The sequence below is a fragment of the Dermochelys coriacea genome, chromosome 21 (genome assembly GCF_009764565.3).
Source record: "Dermochelys coriacea isolate rDerCor1 chromosome 21, rDerCor1.pri.v4, whole genome shotgun sequence".
NCBI lineage: Eukaryota > Metazoa > Chordata > Testudines > Dermochelyidae > Dermochelys > Dermochelys coriacea.
The window spans coordinates 13,932,766-13,951,978 of record NC_050088.1 but is presented as its reverse complement, the minus strand read 5'-3'; the positions used below and the strand labels follow the sequence as shown (position 1 = coordinate 13,951,978).

General features: G+C 48.9%; 1 protein-coding gene across 1 annotated transcript; it reads left to right on the top strand.

Moving 5' to 3' along the window:
* Positions 1-6,971: 6,971 nt before the first annotated feature.
* Positions 6,972-18,063, top strand: MYOG (myogenin). Its single transcript, XM_038380127.2, has 3 exons — positions 6,972-7,840; positions 12,989-13,070; positions 16,971-18,063. Exons 1-3 carry the CDS (start codon positions 7,361-7,363, stop codon positions 17,090-17,092), a joined length of 684 nt encoding a protein of 227 aa, XP_038236055.1. The 5' UTR covers positions 6,972-7,360; the 3' UTR covers positions 17,093-18,063.
* Positions 18,064-19,213: the final 1,150 nt, after the last annotated feature.

The following is a 19,213-nucleotide window of genomic DNA, read 5'->3' as shown; positions in this document are numbered from 1 at the left end:
TTTGTTGGCAAGCTGAGACATTGCATAAAAGCAGCTGAATTTGAAAAGCTGAAGAAAGCGAAGGGAAGAATCTCGAATGAAACAAAAAGCTTGTTGGAGAAGCGGAGAAACATGAAAAGAAGTTCGGATAACAACCTCGAGTACTCTATTCTGTGCAAGCTTATACGGTGAAAACTGAAGTATGACTTGGAGAACTTCCAGAAAGAAAAGCTCCTCAAAACAGCTGAATCATGCAAGAGCCTCAGGACATGCAAGCAGGAACTGACGCAGTATATACTGAGCATAACAGAACTGAAGAACAAGGACGGAGAGACAGTAATCAATGGAGTAGGGATGGAGGACGTCTGCAAGGAGTTCTATACAGAACTGTTCAAATCAAGAATCAACGTCCCTCTCCCAATGCTCCAAGAGTGAGAAGAACGCGTCCCACCAATAATCGTCAGTGAAGTCCGAAGTGCACTACACAAGATGAAGAAGGGAAAAGCTCCAAAGATGGAATAATGTCAGAAATTATTTCTGCAGGAGGCGAAAAACTTTGGAAGGCCCTCGCTTTAAGATTTAGTCGACATCTTGAAGAAGGAAAAATATCATCAAGCTGGAAGGAGTCAAATACCATTTTGCTGCACAAGAAGGGCGATTGAGAAAATCTTAAGAACTACCTCCCTATATGCTTGCTCTCTCACATCTACAAGCTCTTTACAAAGGTGATAATGAACTGACTCTCGCAGAGTCTGGATGAACAACAACTGAGAAAGCAGGCAGGGTTTTGAAGAAATTTCAACACGATCGACCATATATTTACCTTTAGCCAGCTCCTAGGAAGAGCGAGGGAATACAAACTCCCACTGTGCATTGCTTTCATCGACTATGAAAAGGCCTTTGATAGCGTCGAGTTTAACACAATATTAAAGGAGCTCGCAGAGCAGGGCATTAACATGCAGTACATCAGTTTGTTGAAGGAAGCGAATACTGGATGTACAACAGACATTACTCCCCTCGTAACTCCCCTCCACATCCCAATTGAGAAAGGTGTAAAGCAAGGAGATACGATTTCACCGAAACTATTCACCGCCTGCCTCGAAATGGTTATGAACAAGATCAATTGGAGGAGTGGTGTAAACATAAACGGAGAACGATTATCCCATCTCAGATTCATGGACGACATCGTACTAATTGCCAAAAGCACCAACCAACTGCAGAGCATGCTACGGAGACTCGACAAGAAAAGCAGTCAGGTCGGCCTGAAAATGAACAGCTGCAAAACGAAATACATGCGATCAGATGTCTTACGAAAAGCCTGAATAATGGTAACAGGAGAAGAAATCAAAGACGTGGAACAGTACATATATTTGGGCCAAGAAGTTAATATGCGCTAAGACCTGAATGGAGAACTCTTGCAAAGGATTCGGGCAGGATGGTGTGCATTTTAATTCCATCAAGGCCGTCCTCAAAGGAAAAATTGACAAGACCACACATACAAATATCTTCAATTTAACAGTGCTGCCAGCCATGCTGTATGGCAGTGAAACATGGACACTGACTAAGTGAAAAGAACAGCGGCTGTCAGTAGCTGAAAGGGAAATGGAACGAGCTATGTTGGGAATTTCCCTTCTGGATCGCATCCCAAATGAAATGATCAGAGAACGCAGTGGTGTGAAAGATATTGTTGTGGAAAGCAGACATAACAAGATGTGATGGGTGGGCCACACAGCATGGCTCATGGACAATAGGTTATATTCTTATTAGAGCCTGGAATTACTATCCACAGAGATTCTATGGAACATGTGGATTCATTTAAGATTTTTATTTCATTTGATTCTACATTTTCTTTCACATATAGTGCCCCTCCCCCCACCACATGACTGTTCTGTCCTTCTGACACATTTTGTACCCCGGAATGATTGTGTCCCATTGATTGTCCTCACTCCACCAGGTTTCTGTGTTGCCTATTATATCAATATCCTTCTTTAACACGAGGCACTTTAGTTCACCCATCTTATTATTTAGATTTCTAGCATTTGTGTACAAGCACTTTAAAAACTTGTCACTGGTTATTTGTTTGCCCTTTTCTAATGTGTCAGATTCTTTATGTGAATGTTTCTCGTTTGATCTGGCCCATACTTTATCCTCTTCCATCCCCTCCTCCTGACTAAAACCTAGAGAATCTCTGTCAATAGACTCTCCCCTAAGAGACGTCTCTGTCCGATCCACGTGCACCTCTGCAGCCATCGGCTTTCCCCATCTCTTAGTTTAAAACCTGCTCTGCAACTTTTTTAATGTTTAGTGTCAGCCGTCTGGATCCACTTTGGTTTAGATGGAGCCCATCCTTACTGTATAGGCTCCCCATCCCAAAAGTTTCCCCAGTTCCTAATCAGTCTAAACATCTCCTCTCTACATCATCATCTCATCCACGCATTGCGACTCTGAAGCTCTGCCTGCCTACCTGGCCCTGCATGTGGAACTGGAAGCATTTCTGAGAATGCCACCATAGAGGTCCTGCATTTCAGTCTCTTTCCTAGCAGCCTAAATTCTTGATAATTCTTCTTGCATTTGAGTGCAAGTTATCTGGCCCTGCAGGTTAAAAATGTTTAACTTCAGTAGATACTGCTTAGCATCTTCCCTAGTTAGTGTAGGAATAGAGAGTATTTCATTATCACTGTAAGCTGTGAATACACCATCAGCTTCTCTCCAAACACAGTACAGAAGTATTTGCAGAATACGTCTGTCTTTTTGTAGTCATTCCTGTCCATTGTACCGATTCTATCTCATAACGGACCTAACCTGCAGCTGGGATTGTTTTTATTCCTGTTATATTTAAAGAATTCTCATCCTTAACCCGACCAGGCCAGAGATGACACCAGAGCTATGAGGAGTGTGATGCCCATGCTTTGTGTCACTATTGTTCTGCCAACAGTTTTATAGTTTGTATAATTATTTGCCATGAAATCTCAGATGTTCTGACACTTCCACATTTCCTTGGCAGACGGAGGTTTAACCCTCAGAGCAAGGGGGATTGGATTACGAATCACCCAGACACAGTTTTCAGCACCTTATCTAAAGGCCTTTGTGTTTCTGCCAGTTCCCCATACTGCTGTGAGCAAAGTTTTAATGGTTCCCACCCACAGCAATCACCACTGGGGGTCATGCTGGCAGAGGGCTTGGTCTGGGTCAGACTCAGATAAGATTCAAACGGACTGCAGTCGCTGGGGCAGTGAGCCTGGAAGGGATCAGACCAAATTTTCCTAAATCCCATAGGGTGCTCCAATCCTATGGAGGGGACGGCCCAGTGGATAACACACTTGGGGTGGGGTTGGGTAGTGGTTAAGCACACTTCAGGGCTCAGAAGAACACACTCATGGAGTTGGGGAGGGGCGGAAGGTTGGACCTTACAGCCTATGGATGCCTTCTGTGGCCTTTGTGCCTATCTGGTAATGGAAAATCTCACATGCTGATGGGGAGTATCTGGACTGGGAAGGGCCACAATCCCATCCCCCAGCTCATGACACTCTGCCTCCTTTTAGAAGTTGAATGGGTGCCACTTTTCCAGTGGTCGCAGATCAATGGGGGACACCAGAAAGGAGCCAGTCCTTAGAGACAAACTGCTGGCAGCTTTGATTTCTGCCTGTACCAGCAGCAGATTCTAAATATGCTTGAGGTCAGCCTGAAGTCACTGAGAGTTTAAGCATGGGGGGTTAAGAAGTGAATGTTAAACTGCAAGTTCCTCCCACTGCGGGTGGGGATTTGGGGAAGGAAAATATTATCACATTTTGCCCTTCCCTTTGCTGACATTCTTTCCACTGACCAATCCCGCTGCTGGTATTTGGCCTGGAGCAGGAGAAAGGCTCTCCCCAAATGGGAGGAGGTGGTTGGAAGTTTCTTACGTTCCTAATGCAAAAATAATCAACACTAAACTAAACTAAAGACAAAGATGGAGGGATGTGGCCTTGTGGCCAGAGCAGGTGGCTAGGAGCTAGGATGCGGGTTAAAATCCTGGCACTGCCGTTTGCACACAGTGACTCATTTCCCAATGACTCCGTTTCCCAGTTTGCAAACTGGGGACACACAGGGGAGCGGAGAAGCTCCCTTAGTTAATGGCTGCCCAGTTGTTTGAGATGGTAGAGGAGGGGGAAGAGTTAGTATCAATAAGATGCTCACCTCGGTTGGAGGGGATGGTTTACCGCTGTAAACATCCAGCGCAAAATCTCTACCCTCCTTCGAACAACTGTCTGCTTTGCCTTTCATCCTTCCCAGGGGATACACTGAGCATCATGCCCTGATGTGGGGCCAGATTCCCAAAAGAGCTCTGTACCCAGCCTGCTGAGCTCTTTGGAAAATCTAGCCTTAAAGCTGGACTCCTGGCTGCTCTGCATGGACACTGACTGGGGCACGGTCCATTGTTTATTATATGTTTGTACAGCGCCCAGCACAGAGAGGCCCAACTTGGTTGTGGACTTCAGGTGCTACCACAACACAAATTGTTTAATAATAAACCATAGGACACTGGCTAATCTCCAGCACCTTGGGGACTGGCCTGTTTCCTAGGGTTTCTGCTGGGAGCAATATAATGGGGAGGATGGACCACTGGAGGAAGGGCTCGGCAATTATGGGGATGGACGAGTGTGGAAGGGGATGGATAGATGTGTAGGGGGATGGATGGATGGGTGAGCATGGGCAGGGATGGATGGATAGATGTGTATGGAGATGGATAAATGGATGAGTATGCGGATAAATGGACGGGTGTGTAGGGAGAGGGAGGGACAGATGGGTGTGTAGTGGGATGGATGGATGGGTGAGTGTGAGGAGGGAGGGAGGGATGCGTGTGTAGGGAGCTGGCTGGATAAGTGTATGGAGGGGTGGATGAGTATTGGCAGGGATGGATGGATAGATGTGTATGGAGGTGGATAGATGGATGAGCATGGGGATGGATGGATGGATGGACTGATGGATGGATGAATGTGAGGAGGGAGGGATGGGTGTGTAGGGGGATGGATGGATGGATGAGTGTGGAAGGGGATGAATGAGGATTGGTAAGGATGGATGGGTGAATGTGAGGAGGGAGGGATGGATGGGTGGGTGTGTAGGGGGAGGAATGGGTGGATGGATGACTGTGAGGAGGGAGGGATGGGTGTGTAGGGGGCTGGCTGGATACGTGTGTGGGGATGGATGGATGGACTGATGGATGGGTGAGTATGAGGAGGGAGGGGTGGATGGATGGGTGTGTAGCGGGCTGGCTGGATGAGTGTGAGGAGGGAGGGATGGGAGTATAGGGGCTGGCTGGATAAGTGTGTATGGGGTTGGAGGGATGGATGAAGATTGGCAGGGACGGATGGATGGATGGGTATGTAGCAGGGTGGATGGGTAGCAGTGACACGGAGAAGAGTATGAGCACCAGAGAGGGTGCTAGCCTGGCACCATGAGAGGTGATGCTCCGAGAAGGAGCTGGGATGCGGAGAGATCAGACCACGTGCAGCGTTTGGTACAAACCAAAGGCTCGACCCCCCACATACATTCCTGCCACACCTTCTGGCTGCATTGGGAGTTCTGGGTATGGGAGGAACAGCAGGACAAGGCCCAAAGTCAAGAGACCAGCCAGGCTGGTGAGATGGTGGGTTGGAGCGAATAGCTGGGAGTGTCAGACCCAGCAGTGAGTCAGAGAAAGTGCAGGTGGAATGGTGGGGGACCAGGGGAAAGAGACAGAGAGATGGGCCAGGCTGAGGGGCACGTGACTGGCAGAGACTGGTGGGAATAGGGGCACAATGAGCAATGTGTCAGAGTGGGCAATCCCATAGGTGAGAGGGCGAGGGGATGGGCAGAGTGCATGAGGGGAGGAGAGGAGGAGCAGAGCAGGGGGGACGTGGTGAGTAGAGCAGGATGGGAGAGGTATGGTGGGGAGGGGCTGAGCAAGGGGCGGTGTGAGGGGCGGGGCAGAGTGAGGTTGGAAATGAAGGGCAGGCTGGGGCATATCCAGAGGGGCAGAGTGGGGTGTGAGGGGAGGAGGAGAATGGGGCAGGGCGTGAGGGGAGGGGCAGAGAGGGACATGAGGGGACGGGAAGGGGGGGCATGACAGAGGGGCGGCATGGGGCAGGGTGTGAAGGGAGGGGCAGAGCTTGTGAGGCTCCAGGTGGAGCAGGCCTGCAGTGAGGGGCAGAGCAGGGTGTGAGGGGCAGGGCGTGGGGGGGGGGCAGAGTGGGGCATGAGGGGATGGGAAGCAGGGGCATGACCAGAGGGGCGGCGTGGGGCAGGCAGTGAGGGGCGGGGCAGAGCATGTGAGGCTCCAGGTGGAGCAGGCCTGCAGTGAGGGGCAGAGCAGGGTGTGAGGGGCAGGGCGTGGGGGGGGGCAGAGTGGGGCATGAGGGGATGGGAAGCAGGGGCATGACCAGAGGGGCGGCGTGGGGCAGGCAGTGAGGGGCGGGGCAGAGCATGTGAGGCTCCAGGTGGAGCAGGCCTGCAGTGAGGGGCAGAGCAGGGTGTGAGGGGCAGGGCGTGGGGGGGGGGCAGAGTGGGGCATGAGGGGATGGGAAGCAGGGGCATGACCAGAGGGGCAGCGTGGGGCAGGCAGTGAGGGGCGGGGCAGAGCATGTGAGGCTCCAGGTGGAGCAGGCCTGCAGTGAGGGGCAGAGCAGGGTATGAGGGGCAGGGCGTGGGGGGGGCAGAGTGGGGCATGAGGGGATGGGAAGCAGGGGCATGACCAGAGGGGTGGCGTGGGGCAGGCAGTGAGGGGCGGGGCAGAGCATGTGAGGCTCCAAGTGGAGCAGGCCTGCAGTGAGGGGCAGAGCAGGGGGCGAGGGGAGGGGTAGCGCAAGCCTGTGGTGTGGGGCAGTGCGGGCAGGGCTTGGTGTGTGAGGGACACCCCAAGGGCCTGCCCCTGTCGGAGCCGGGAACTGAGCTGGCCTTTCTCCCGAGTGCAGGCCGGGCTGTGAGGCGTTGGCCCTGGCCCTGGCCGGGAGCAATAACTGAAGGCAGCAGATGATGGAGGAATGCGGCGTGGAGCTGCCAGCCCCGGGAGCAGCCTGATCATCAACAGCGCTGGAAAGAGAAGAAATGAGAAGGACTCAAACAAGGCCGTTGTTTGCGAGGTGGCTGAGCTGCTGTCCAACACATGCCAGTTCCCCCGTCCCCCCCCAGATGCAGTGCAGCCCCGGGCAGCCTAATCCCCGCAGGGAGAGCACATGAAATCAGATGGACAAGTTTTGATGTGAGGCAGCAGCTTAGGGCAGGCTCAGGTTTCCTTTAGGTTTTTCTATATTTATCTCTGTGATTTAATGCCAGCGCCAGGGTTTAAATGCCACCAAACAGTTGGTGTTAGGAGACAGAGCAGCCGGACACTCTGAGGAGGCTGCTCCCCGCCAGCCGCTTGCCCATGGAGCTCTTTGAGACCAACCCGTACTTCTTTCCAGACCAGAGATTTTACGATGGCGAAAACTATTTGAGCTCCCGTTTGCAGGGCTACGAGCAGGGGGCGTACCAGGAGCGGCCAGGCCTCGGGCTGTGTCCTGAGGGCAGGACGGGGCTGGAGGAGAAGGGCTCACCCCTGCCTGAGCACTGCCCCGGCCAGTGTCTGCCCTGGGCGTGCAAGATCTGCAAGAGGAAAACGGTCTCCATCGACCGGCGCCGCGCCGCCACCCTGCGGGAGAAGCGGAGGTTAAAAAAGGTGAACGAAGCCTTCGAGGCCCTGAAACGGAGCACGTTACTGAACCCCAACCAGCGGCTGCCCAAGGTGGAGATCCTGCGTAGTGCCATCCAGTACATCGAGCGTCTGCAGACCCTGCTCAGCACCCTCAACCAGCAGGAGCGGGAGCAGCGGGACCTACGTTACCGCAGCAGCGCCTCCCAGCCAGGGGTAAGTGCCCAGCGCCCCACCCAGGGAGACCGCAGCTTTCATAGCCAGCCCCCGCCCAGGGAGACCCCAGCTTCCATAGCCGGCCCCCGCCCAGGGAGACCCCAGCTTCCATAGCCGGCCCCCGCCCAGGGAGACCCCAGCTTCCATAGCCGACCCCTGCCCATAGAGAGACTGCAGATTCTATAGCTGGCCTCCGCCCAGGGAGACCGCAGCTTCCATAGCCAGCCCCTGCCTAGGGAGACCGCAGTTTCCACAGCCGGCCCCCGCCCATAGATAGACCGCAGCTTCCAGAGCTGCCCCTGCCCAGGGAGACTGCAGCTTCCATAGCCGGCCCCCACCCATAGAGAGAGGGAGCAGAGCGACCACCACTTCCCAGCCATGGAGAGTGCATTTACACCCCCTGCCTCCCAGTCCAGGGGAAGGTGAACTAGAAGGGCTGAGAGTCGAGGCTGGTGACATCTGAAAATGGGCTGGCAAAAGTGACCCAGAAAGGGGCACATGGAGCCCAGTCAAGAAAGCAGGTGACGATCCCCTGGTCAGTGTGAGCAGCCCCAGGGGCACAGGTTGCAAAGCGGTTTAGCTCGTCAGCATTAAATGCCTGATATGCCCTATAACCCCTTCCACAATAACCCCCCATGCTCCTCCTTAGGCCAAGCTCAGGTACAACTTGTGGCTGCTGATAATGACAACAAGCAAACCAAGAGGGATCTTGAAATGCTCCTCTCTGCGTGGGCAAGCGCCATCCTTTCTCCTTTCACAAAGGCTTAGAATGTAACAAGACACAGTGCCTGCAAGATGGCATTGCCCAGGAAAGAGTCAATATTTTGTGTATAGGATGCATTCCTGCAGGTGGATGCATCAGGGCAGATTTGCCAATATGTTCTCACTGCTCTGCTCTGCTCTGGCAAAACAGCCTTGTGCCTGGATTCAGTGTTGCTAGAGCTGCTGCCATGTAATGGAGAATCTGGTACATGCTGTATATATTGGATCATAATATTTGGGCAGTAAATGCACTAGGCAATAAAAAAAAGTTAACTTCCTGTGCTAGTCTCATAGAAAGACCCCTGAGCCAGGCATGCTAAGAGCAAATGTTTGCACATCCTTACAGCAAATGAGATCGGCACCTGGAACTGTCTTTGCGGCAGATGGCACTTGAGTGGCAAGCCCCCGCGCATGTGCAAAGGAGAGGACAAGAGGATGTGGGTGTGGCTGGGAACAAGGCCATCTGTTTAGCACATTTGTTTTATTCAGTGTGTCCATCCAAGTGCCACACAAGGGCATCGGGGCCCAACCCAGAGTCTCAGAACCAGAACTGCCAACCATACACATTCAAAACTCGTGAGTCAGGGCTAGAGCTGGGTCCATTTTTTAGTTTCACGTTGAATTTTTTTTGTACTTTTCAATTCTCCTAAAAAAAAAATTAAAAAATTGTTTTCAGTTTGACCTAAGACAGTTTTATATTTTAAATGTTTTGGAATTGCCCGTGAGCTGAAAAATCCATTCTTTGCCCATTTCTGGTCAGTACCCACCACCACAACAAGACTGTCTTAAAAATGATGAGATTTTTAAAAGATAATACACATTGGGCTCTTTTATTTGCCCCCTGGTTTCTCAACCACTAGAGTTACACTCCAGTCAAGCTTTTCTCTGGAACCCCTGGGGCTAGGAGCTTACTTTAAAACGACAACAAAAAAGACAGCTGATATAGCCATGTAGTCACTTGACTTCAGGAGCTGGAGATTTAAGAAAAATACTAACTATTATGAGACTCCTGAGAAAATATAAGAGTTGTCAATACCACAAAACTTCCATAACATTTTTGCACATTTTAAGAAACATGAAAGACTGCAATGCATTCTGGACTCAATCCTGTGAGGTGCGCAGCACCCTGCACATTCCTATTGTGGTCAACAGGAGTTGAGGGTGTTCAGGACCTCACCAGAGGAGCTCTTTGTTTGCAATATCTCGCTGCCCATGCTCTATGGATCACAGTTCCCGAGGCACAGATCTGGCTGTGAAATGTTTTTTTCTTTCTTGTTTCGTTACTTTTCTTTCATTATAATGATTAGAATTAAGAAAAATCTCCACAAGAAAACAACCAGATGAGGCAAATCTATAGGAACAAAGGTGTGAAAACTAGAAAGTATGCTCAACTGGAATTGATTTATATGAATTTCTCCTACAGTATGAAATTAAATCAATGCAAACTGCTTACCAAAACAACCTGAACCCAGGCAAGTGCTATGTTAAACTGTCAGGGCTACTAACTTTTCTTTAACCCATTTTAGCCTCCTTACCTCTTCTCCTCCTCCCAACTCCTCGGTAGGACTGATCAAAGGTGTTTACTTTAAGTGTATAATGTAAAATCTAACCTTTTTGTGAAACAAATTCATTACCATTACATTTTTCTATTTTTGGACAAAAGTCAAAATGAAAAATGCACATTGTTTTGTTATGAACTGACATTTTAAATTGTGTTTTGGGTTTTTTAGTTTTTTTCTCCATATTTTTCATTTCTCTCCCTTTTCCATGGGGATAAAACAAACAAAAACCAAGGAAATGAAAAGCCAAACAAAATGGACATATTCAATTAAACATGAAGAACTGAAGAAGAGCTGTGTGTGGCTTGAAAGCTTGCCTTTCACCAACTGAAGTTGGGCCAATAAAAGCTGTTATGTCACCCACCTTTTCTCTCTGAAACAAAACAAACATTGTACATTTCAATTCACTTAGCTGGAAAGTGATTTAAAAAAATCCATGAAAAAGTTTGAATTTTTTTTCCTGGAAAATACTTACCATTTTTCAACCAGATCATGCTTGTGGGTTAACTTACTGGATAATTGGAACAATGTAAATCACCACAGAAAAACAAAATACAAGAGAAGATGAATTTTGATTTACTAATGCCTTTGATTCTGTTAAACAATAACTTCTTTCCAAATGCAGTCATGGTGATACCTTCAGTGCAAAGAATTGGTGCATTTTTATTTCAAGATGGTTACATTGATGTAAAAACTTTGTGGAGACAAGGCAAAAGTAGCTCCATATACCTAGATGAGATCAATCCTATAGCCTTTCTCCCCTTCCTGGGGTTTACCACAACTTGCTTCATCAAAGTGAAAACTACAATGTCCTATGTACACCAGGATTTTACATCAAGATCACTCTCTCAAGTTAGTTATTTTGAGAGAAAAACATCTCTCTTTTTGCAGTGAAGACAGCATCTCACAACGCAAGGGAGCAGATCAGTCTGTATAAATCCCAGTGATTTTGCGCACTGTTTCCCTGTTTAATGTGTGAGAAGAGACAAGGGGGATCTGTCTTCACTAGACTTTTTACCTGGAGTTAAAGAATTGCCAGTTAACTCAAGATACATAACGTATAAAAAAGGCTGGTGTGGACCCTGTCCCCACCACCACATGTGGGCCAGGCTACATTTGATCTTCACCCTTTCACATTTTGTCTTTTCAGGTTGGTAACCCATTCTTTGAAGTGAAATATTTCCTTCCCCCTTACGTTTGCAACGCAAGAGTAAATAATGTTGTCAATGCTATGCCTATAGAATGTATTTGTGTGGGACCCTTGAGAGGGTGAAAGACAGTACTTGACCTTGAAACATCAGTAGTGAGGGAGCAAGGTTTTCTTTGCTTAGAGATTGTAATAACATTTTCAGTACCCCCCTGGGCCCCTGATTGCCTTTTCTGACTGTCCCCCCTCATCCCAGAGGTCATGATCCACCAGTTGGAGAAGCAACTCTAGGTTAATCCCTGTGGTGTCTGTAGCTTTGATCAAACATGTAGTTGGTCCATACCAGCCTTTACAACTGTGTTAATTACAAGTCAATTAGCACCCTGTTAACTCCAGGTAAAAAAACTCTAGTGAAGACCGGCCCAAAGGGGACTAAGGAGTGGGGATTGCTGTTGCATGACCTCCGACTGCAGTGTAGCCCTACCCAATGGCATCTTCTGTTAACCCCCCGTTCCCCCTCCGATAGCATCTAGGCATCTAGGTGACAGGACTGTTTATATGCAAGGAATGTTTGCCAGGAGGAGGTATGATGACTCCAAACTAGAACTCTTATCGGAACAGTTGTCCCCAGTACGGCCCCATTTTGATCTCAGCACCATTGCTCCGCACTGTGGTTTCAGAGAGAAGCTGAGAAGCCGCATGGCGGGGTGCGGGTATGACCAGGGAACGGTTGGAGCACAGACACTGCTATGTGCTTCCCAGCTCCAGTGAGGGTGGCCAGTCCCTCCCCTCTCCCTTCATTTGCTCTTGCTTCCATTTCAGTTTCTGCTATGTTCAATATCTCACTTCACACTTCTCCCCTCCACGGGCCAAAGTGCTTTTCCCTTTTCACGTCTTCTCAGGAGCTTTCCCCCACTTGCTTTTCTCTCCAGTGTCCCTATTTCTTCTCATACCGCGTTCATGCTCCTAAAACCTTCCCTTTGCTCCCCGCATCTTTGGTCCATCTGCTGGGGTCTCTGCCTCCTCCACAGGAGAGAAATTCCCAACCCCAGGCTTGTTAGCAATTGACCCTACACAGATGTGTAGAAAGACTCACCAGAGTTAAAGCCCCTATTGTCCTTCACAGCACCTGATCCTGTTGGGGTTCAATTTACTGTCCCTTTCTTTCTTGAATCCCAGGAATGGAAATTCTGCCCTGAGCTCCAGGGGACAAAAATATTCCTAAGGATTGAGCTAGACCATCATGGGACCTGTTAAGGTAGAACAACAATACCCTAATCCTGCTCACACACTCTCAGCTCCCATGAGTACAGAACAACCATTAATTATCTGATCTGCCACTTATAAGATCTGGACACTCTCCTCAAGGTCCAATCCTTGCCCATGGGTCTCACAGAGTCCACCTTGGGAGCTCGTTGTTTTGATTCTTAATTAATATTGAAAACATAGGACTTCTCACTCTGAGCAGGTTGGAGATAGTGGCAGTGTGCTTCCACATGGACTGAATGTGATTTTTAAAACAGGTTTGCTTTTCTCACTGGGATTGAGGGAGAGGAGAGCTAGGGCCATCTGGGCCAACTGAGTGGAGCATTTCAGAGCACACCTGGGAGAAGACCCAGTGTGAGGGTAGCGCTGTTGGCATGAGTAACCCTAACAATGATTGTCTCTTCCTAATTACAGGTGGCCAGTGAGTGTGGGTCCAACAGTGCCTCCTGCAGCCCAGAGTGGAGCACCCAGCTGGAATTCAGCAGTAACCCTGGGGGTAAGCAGTGCATACACCCCAGACTGGCCTCTTTGTCCCAGTGCTTCTGGGATGAAGGACAAAAAACTGCAGAGTTCAGCTCAGAGAACTGGGTGTTTATCCAAATTCTCTGAGCTTTGGGGACACAGCTCCCTCCAAAAGGCCTCCCTGTTCCCTTCTCACATAACCTCCTCTCTTCCCTACAGGCCCAGTCTCCCCTTTGCCTTGTCTTTTTGATAGGCCCAGAGGCCATCATCCCCAGTCCACTGTTTTCAAGGGGCATCCAGATGGTCCTTCCGGATATCCAGGAGACAGGCAGCTGCTCAGCTAGTCCTCAGATCCCCAAGGCAGCATCTTCTGAGCCAAGGGCAGCTACTGACCATCCACCCTTTTGGTGCAGCAGCGGGACCCAGACTGTCCCTTTAACCGCCGATTGGTGGTGTACCCAACAGCTCATCTCCCCAGAGCCTCCTCAGGTTTCTGCAAGCCCTGCCTGCCTGGCCAGGGCATGAGAATGGCCCAGTTGGCAGCATTTGAGGTCCTGGCTGCCACCTCCCAGAACTTGTTGCTACGGCGATTGAGGGAGGGAGTGAGCCTGGTATGGGACCACCTCCTCCAGAAGCCACAGCAGATAGGGTGGGAGGAACTGAGGAGTGTTGTGGTGGTGGGGGATGGCCCCAAGTGGAAGGAGGGCACCCAGGGTTGGTTCTTAGCCACATTTTTCCAGACCCCAGAGGAATTTTTCTCTAGGAAAGGGGAAAGGGTTGCTTGGTTCCTATTTTCTCATCCTTCAGGCTTTTGTTATTCTGAGAGATGAGACTCCAGATGCTCCTAAACCGATGAGCTCTTTTCTCCCTCTGAGTTCAGGAGAATCCAGGATTTACTTCTGTTCTGAAGGGGTATTACCTGTGGAGCTAGACTGCCCCTTTGCTGCCTTTTCAGCGATTTGAGAATCAGGAGCAGAACCCTCAGCACATGCCCAGAATAACACTGGCCTTCCTTCGGCACCGCAAAAGGATCCAGACATTGCAAACTCATGTCAGTCTTGATGTCCCCTCTCCCCACTAGGGGTATGTCTACACAGCACAAGGGCCCCGCCCCGCCGTGGCAGTGAATCTCAGAGTCAGGTCAACTAGCTCGAACTGGGCTCTGAGTCCCTCCCCCTTCGCTAGGTCTCAAAGCCCAGGCTCCAGCCTGAGCCCGAATGTCTACACTGCTATTTTTAGCCCTGCAGCACAAGCCCAAGTCAACGGACCCTGAGACTCCCTGCCACGGGTCTTTTTTTGCTGTGAGACGTACCCTAAGCCTTGTTCACCATCACTGGGTTGCAGGTTTCCCCTTTTGGGCACAGCAGGCTATTTTCACCCAAGCTGTAACGCCTGAGCTGATACTCATCCTTTCCTAGAGGGGTTTAGAGCGCTTAAGGCCCGAAGGGAACACCCTAGACTGAACTCCTGCATAACACCAGCCAGCACATTTCACCCAGATACCCTTGTACTGAGACTGAATTTAGACTAAAGCATTTCAGTCCTAGGAGGCTAACCTGTGTGCTACAGGCAGCAAACAGGAGAGATGGGGCTACCCCCAACACCTGAAGCCCCAGCCCCCGGCACAGAATTGATTAGGTGGGAGATGGCTGGAGGATCCCTGTTCTTTTCTGTCCATATTGTTTCCTGTCTGTCAGGCCATCACGCTGGATTATTCTGACTGCACTGATTCAGGGTAGACGCAACATAGCTTTAAGACGCAGGCTGTATGATACCCACTTGCAGTTGGCAATTGAGAAAGCAGCTGCTCAGCTGGTTTTGGTTCCTCCTTAGTTCCAGCTGCTAACTCACATCATCTCGAAATACATTCAGGACTGGGGCTGACTGGAAAAATGCATGCTTTATTCCAGGGGAAATTTGGACTTTTGGTTTGGAAAAAAAACCAAAAAAAAAAAACCCCCACCAAAACAAAAATGCTGAAAACTGAAGAATGTCCAGCTAAAAAAACATTTTCTGCTGCAAATCTTCAGTTTGGGTTTTTTTTTGGTTTTTTAACAAAAAATGGTAAATTTCCCACAGAAAGCAGACACTTTCCCCAAACATTTTTCATTTAATCAAAAACCCAATTTACTGTTGGAAAGAAGATTTAAGGGAAAATTTTCAACCAGACATATTCCTTGCTTCCTGAAAGGCCTTTTCCTATGTCAGCAAGTGCTGATATTCCGACAGCATCGAGTGGGAAGAGAGAGGGGGTGGAGTAATTGCTAACAAGAGAGGAGGTGTCCATGAGACAATAGGAAATTAGGAATTGCCAGACTGATCAGACCGAGGGTCCAGCTACTCCAGTATCTTGTTTCCAACAGTGGCCAGTGCCAGCTGCTTCAGAGGGAGAAACCTGCACTAGCAGTTCTGGGATAACCTGCCCTCATGGACAGCTTCCTCCTGACCCCAGAGTTACAGGTCAGCTTATGCTAACCTTGTTATAAATGACAAGTTTCAGAGTAGCAGCCGTGTTAGTCTGTATTCGCAAAAAGAAAAGGAGTACTTGTGGCACCTTAGAGACTAACAAATTTAATTGAGCATAAACTTTCGTGAGCTACAGCTCACTTCATCGAATGCATCCGATAAAGTGAGCTGTAGCTCACGAAAGCTTATGCTCAATTAAATTTGTTAGTCTCTAAGGGGCCACAAGTACTCCTTTTCTTCTTGTTATAAATGTCTCACTCTTTTCTGAATCCTGCCACTCTTTTGGAATCATAGAATCATAGAATATCAGGGTTGGAAGGGACCTCAGGAGGTATCTAGTCCAACCCCCTGCTCAAAGCAGGACCAACCCTGGACTAAATCATCCCAGTCAGGGCTTTGGCAAGCCTGACCTTAAAAACTTCTAAGGAAGGAGATTCCACCACCTCCCTAGGTAACGCATTCCAGTGTTTCACCACCCTCCTAGTGAAAAAGTTTTTCTCAATATCCAACCTAAACCTCCCCCACTGCAACTTGAGACCAGTACTCCTCGTTCTGTCATCTGCTACCACTGAGAACAGTCTAGATCCATCCTCTTTGGAACCCCCTTTCAGGTAGTTGAAAGCAGCTATCAAATCCCCCCCATTCTTCTCTTCTGCAGACTAAACAATCCCAGTTCCCTCAGCCTCTCCTCATAAGTCATGTGTTCCAGCTCATGAATCAGTGAGCTCTTGTGGCAGTGAGTTCCACTGGGCACTCATGGAGTGTGAGAAGGATTTCCCTTTAGCAGTTTTGAATCTGCTGCTTTTCAGTTTCATTGAACATCCCCCTGCTCTCATGTAACTTTTTGTGAATAGACGTTATCTCCCTTTACTACATCATCAATTATTTTGTACACTTTACCTCTGAGAGGAGATGAATAAGAGGGGACATGAGGAAACAGTCCTAATCTTTTCAGTGTTTACCAGTCTCTGATTGTTCTCATGACTCAGCTCTGTTAAGACATGGTGCACATGACCCGTTTTCCCATCTCTGACATTTCATTACTTACCCTAGAAGGGCCCTTGCATATGGGAACAGAAACTACTTAAGGTGTCCACCACACATTGGCATTTCTCTCACCCCTTTTTCAGGGCTGCGGACAGGGGATCACAGCAGGGAACAATTGTCACCTTTCCTGGCAGGTCAGTGAAGCTGGGCAAGTTTGACTCCCTGTAACACCCACGTACTGAAGGAATGATGGGAGAGCCACACCCTAAGTGCCGATCTTCCATGGCTTGGCAGAGCTAGAAACACTTTGGTGATCAAGGCAAACACTTTCTGGACAGCGCAACGGCCCTGAACAGATTAGTTCCTTCCCTTTCAGCTGCAGGGATCCTGGTTATTCCCCTTGGGTCTCCCTCAGTCACCTTCATCGGCAGTTTGGTCCCCAAAATCACCTTCATACGGTTTCCTCTCTTGCTCTCTGTAGATCACTTGTTAAATGACGAATCCTCTGAAGACCACAACCTTCACTCCCTGTCCTCGATTGTTGAAAGCATCGCGGTGGAGGATGTGGCTGTCACGTTCCAAGAAGAGAGGGTTCAAAACTGAGGCTGGCGGAAGCCTCTGGGGCTTTTTAGAGTCTTCCCCGGCTGGTAATGAGGTGGAAATTTGGCACCAGAACTCTTCAGACACTGGAAAATGTATTTACCTGTCCAAAGTCATAGACTGTAACCGGTGAAGCCACTTATCCAATTCCCTAATCATTGCAGAGTGTTTCCACTTGGTCAGCTAAGAGACAAAGGATAAACCGGCTGTTTAAAATGAAGCCTACATTAATACACAAGCTAGTGACCTGATTTTCAGGGGTGCTGAGTCCCCACTTCAATAGGAGTTATGGGTTCTTGGCCTCTCTGAAAAAAAGGGCTAGAACTGACTGATCAAAGCATTTTGACATGATTTATTGTAACTGGTACTTAAGGGAGGGGAGCAGAAGCAACACAACTTCCGTGTGAGACGGAAGGATTCCAGCGTGGGCTTTGTGTTTCGTTCCCTGTTTGTGGAAGTTTGTTTCTTTGGGGGCCAATGTTTGTGTGTGGTTTTTGTTTTTTTTTGTTTGTTTTTAAAAGATGCTGTTTGACCAACTTCCTTTGCCAGCTGGCGTTTTGCAGGCGTGGGAGCCGTGTAAATGCTGCCATCGGGGTCTTTTCTACTGAGCGCTGTGTGGAGTTGCCAGGGTGGGGTTTTTTATTGTTATTTTTGCTAACTTATTTGGACTTTTTTTTAAATAAAGGCAGTCTCGTTTGAAATGGCTTCTGGGTCTCTGTGTTGCCTGAAGGTCACTGTCCCTCTCTCAGGCATGGTTCGCTGTGGGAGACTGGCTGCTTCTTGCCAGCCTTGTGGATCTGCTTCCATTAGGAGTCCGGGAAGCAAACCCAGAGGAGAGGAGGATGCAAGAGTTAACCCAATTGAAGTCACTGGGAGTTCCAGTGCTAATTTCAACAGGAGCTGGCTGGGGCACTAATTTAGATCAATGCTACACAGGAATGTTCCCCTTCTAGTCACTCGTGTAATTCCCAGCGTTTTCGTACCATGAGCTTCCCTTACAACTGATAGTCACAACACATCTTCAACATGCTTTTTGGGCTGTGTTTGTACAGCCCCTAGCTCGCAATGGGGGTGAGGTCCATGGCTGGGGCTGATAGCTGCTACCTCAATACAAAAAGTAACAATAAAGTAACACTCCTGTGAACTAGGTAAGGCACAGAGTGTCAGAACTCAATTCTGGAGACCGTACACAGAAGTCCCTGGATCTTAGCCCCGTGCTCAGAGAATTGGACCACACCCCTCCTTTGATCTGCCTGTCCTCATCCACCTTAGCTCCAAGAATGCCAGGTTCCCTGTGGTGGAAGGGGGAGGAATGCCCCTTCTACCTGCAGAGGAAGAGTAGAGGATGTCCTGCCTCCCTAGCTGTGCAAGCCCCCACTGTCCCTTAAAATGGGGATCTCTCACTCCGCAGCACCTTGTGCTAGACACTAGCCAGTGCAGGAAGTTCCAGATGTGTCATGTGCTCCAGTTCCAAGATTCATAGATTTTTAAGGCCTGAACAGATTTTTGTGATCATCTAGTCTGACCCTCTGCATAATACAGGCCAGGGCATTTCACCCGGCGATTCCTGTTTGGAGACCAATAGTTAGTGTCTGAGCAAGAGCAAATCATTTACACGGTGAGAAACCCCTCAGAAGTTGTTCCAACAGTTAATTACCCTCATTGCTAAAAAGTTACACCTTATTTCTATCCTGAATTTATCTAGCTTCAACTTCCAGCCATGGAATCATGGCATAAACAAGCTTTGTCTGCTAGTTTAAAGAGTTGTCTAGTATCAGAAATCTTCTCCCCCTCATAGGTACTTTTGGAACATTATCAAATCACCTCTTAACCTTCTCTCAGATAAATGCATTCCAAGCTGGGAATCGGTCTTGTAGCTTTCTTCTGAACCCTCTCATTCTTTCCATTGGGGCTCAACAGCATGAGAACCTGACAACTTGGAAATGAAGCATTACGATGCTACTTTGCACACAACACAACCTCAGCTTTGCCCCCGGAGGGACACAACAGGAACTGGGAACTTCGGGCCTTTCCCTAACAAAAATGGCCTTTTTCTTGGTTTCTCTACAATACCAAATCAAGACTCCTGATCATCTAGTCCTTCACTGTGGCCTCTGAGCTGCA

Excerpts from the sequence above, each read along its gene's own strand:
- MYOG (XM_038380127.2), top strand. The coding sequence starts at position 7,361 with ATGGAGCTCTTTGAGACCAACCCGTACTTCTTTCCAGACCAGAGATTT. Across the intron at positions 7,841-12,988 it reads GCAGCGCCTCCCAGCCAGGG|GTGGCCAGTGAGTGTGGGTC; the intron begins GTAAGTGCCCAG and ends TCCTAATTACAG. Across the intron at positions 13,071-16,970 it reads ATTCAGCAGTAACCCTGGGG|ATCACTTGTTAAATGACGAA; the intron begins GTAAGCAGTGCA and ends TGCTCTCTGTAG.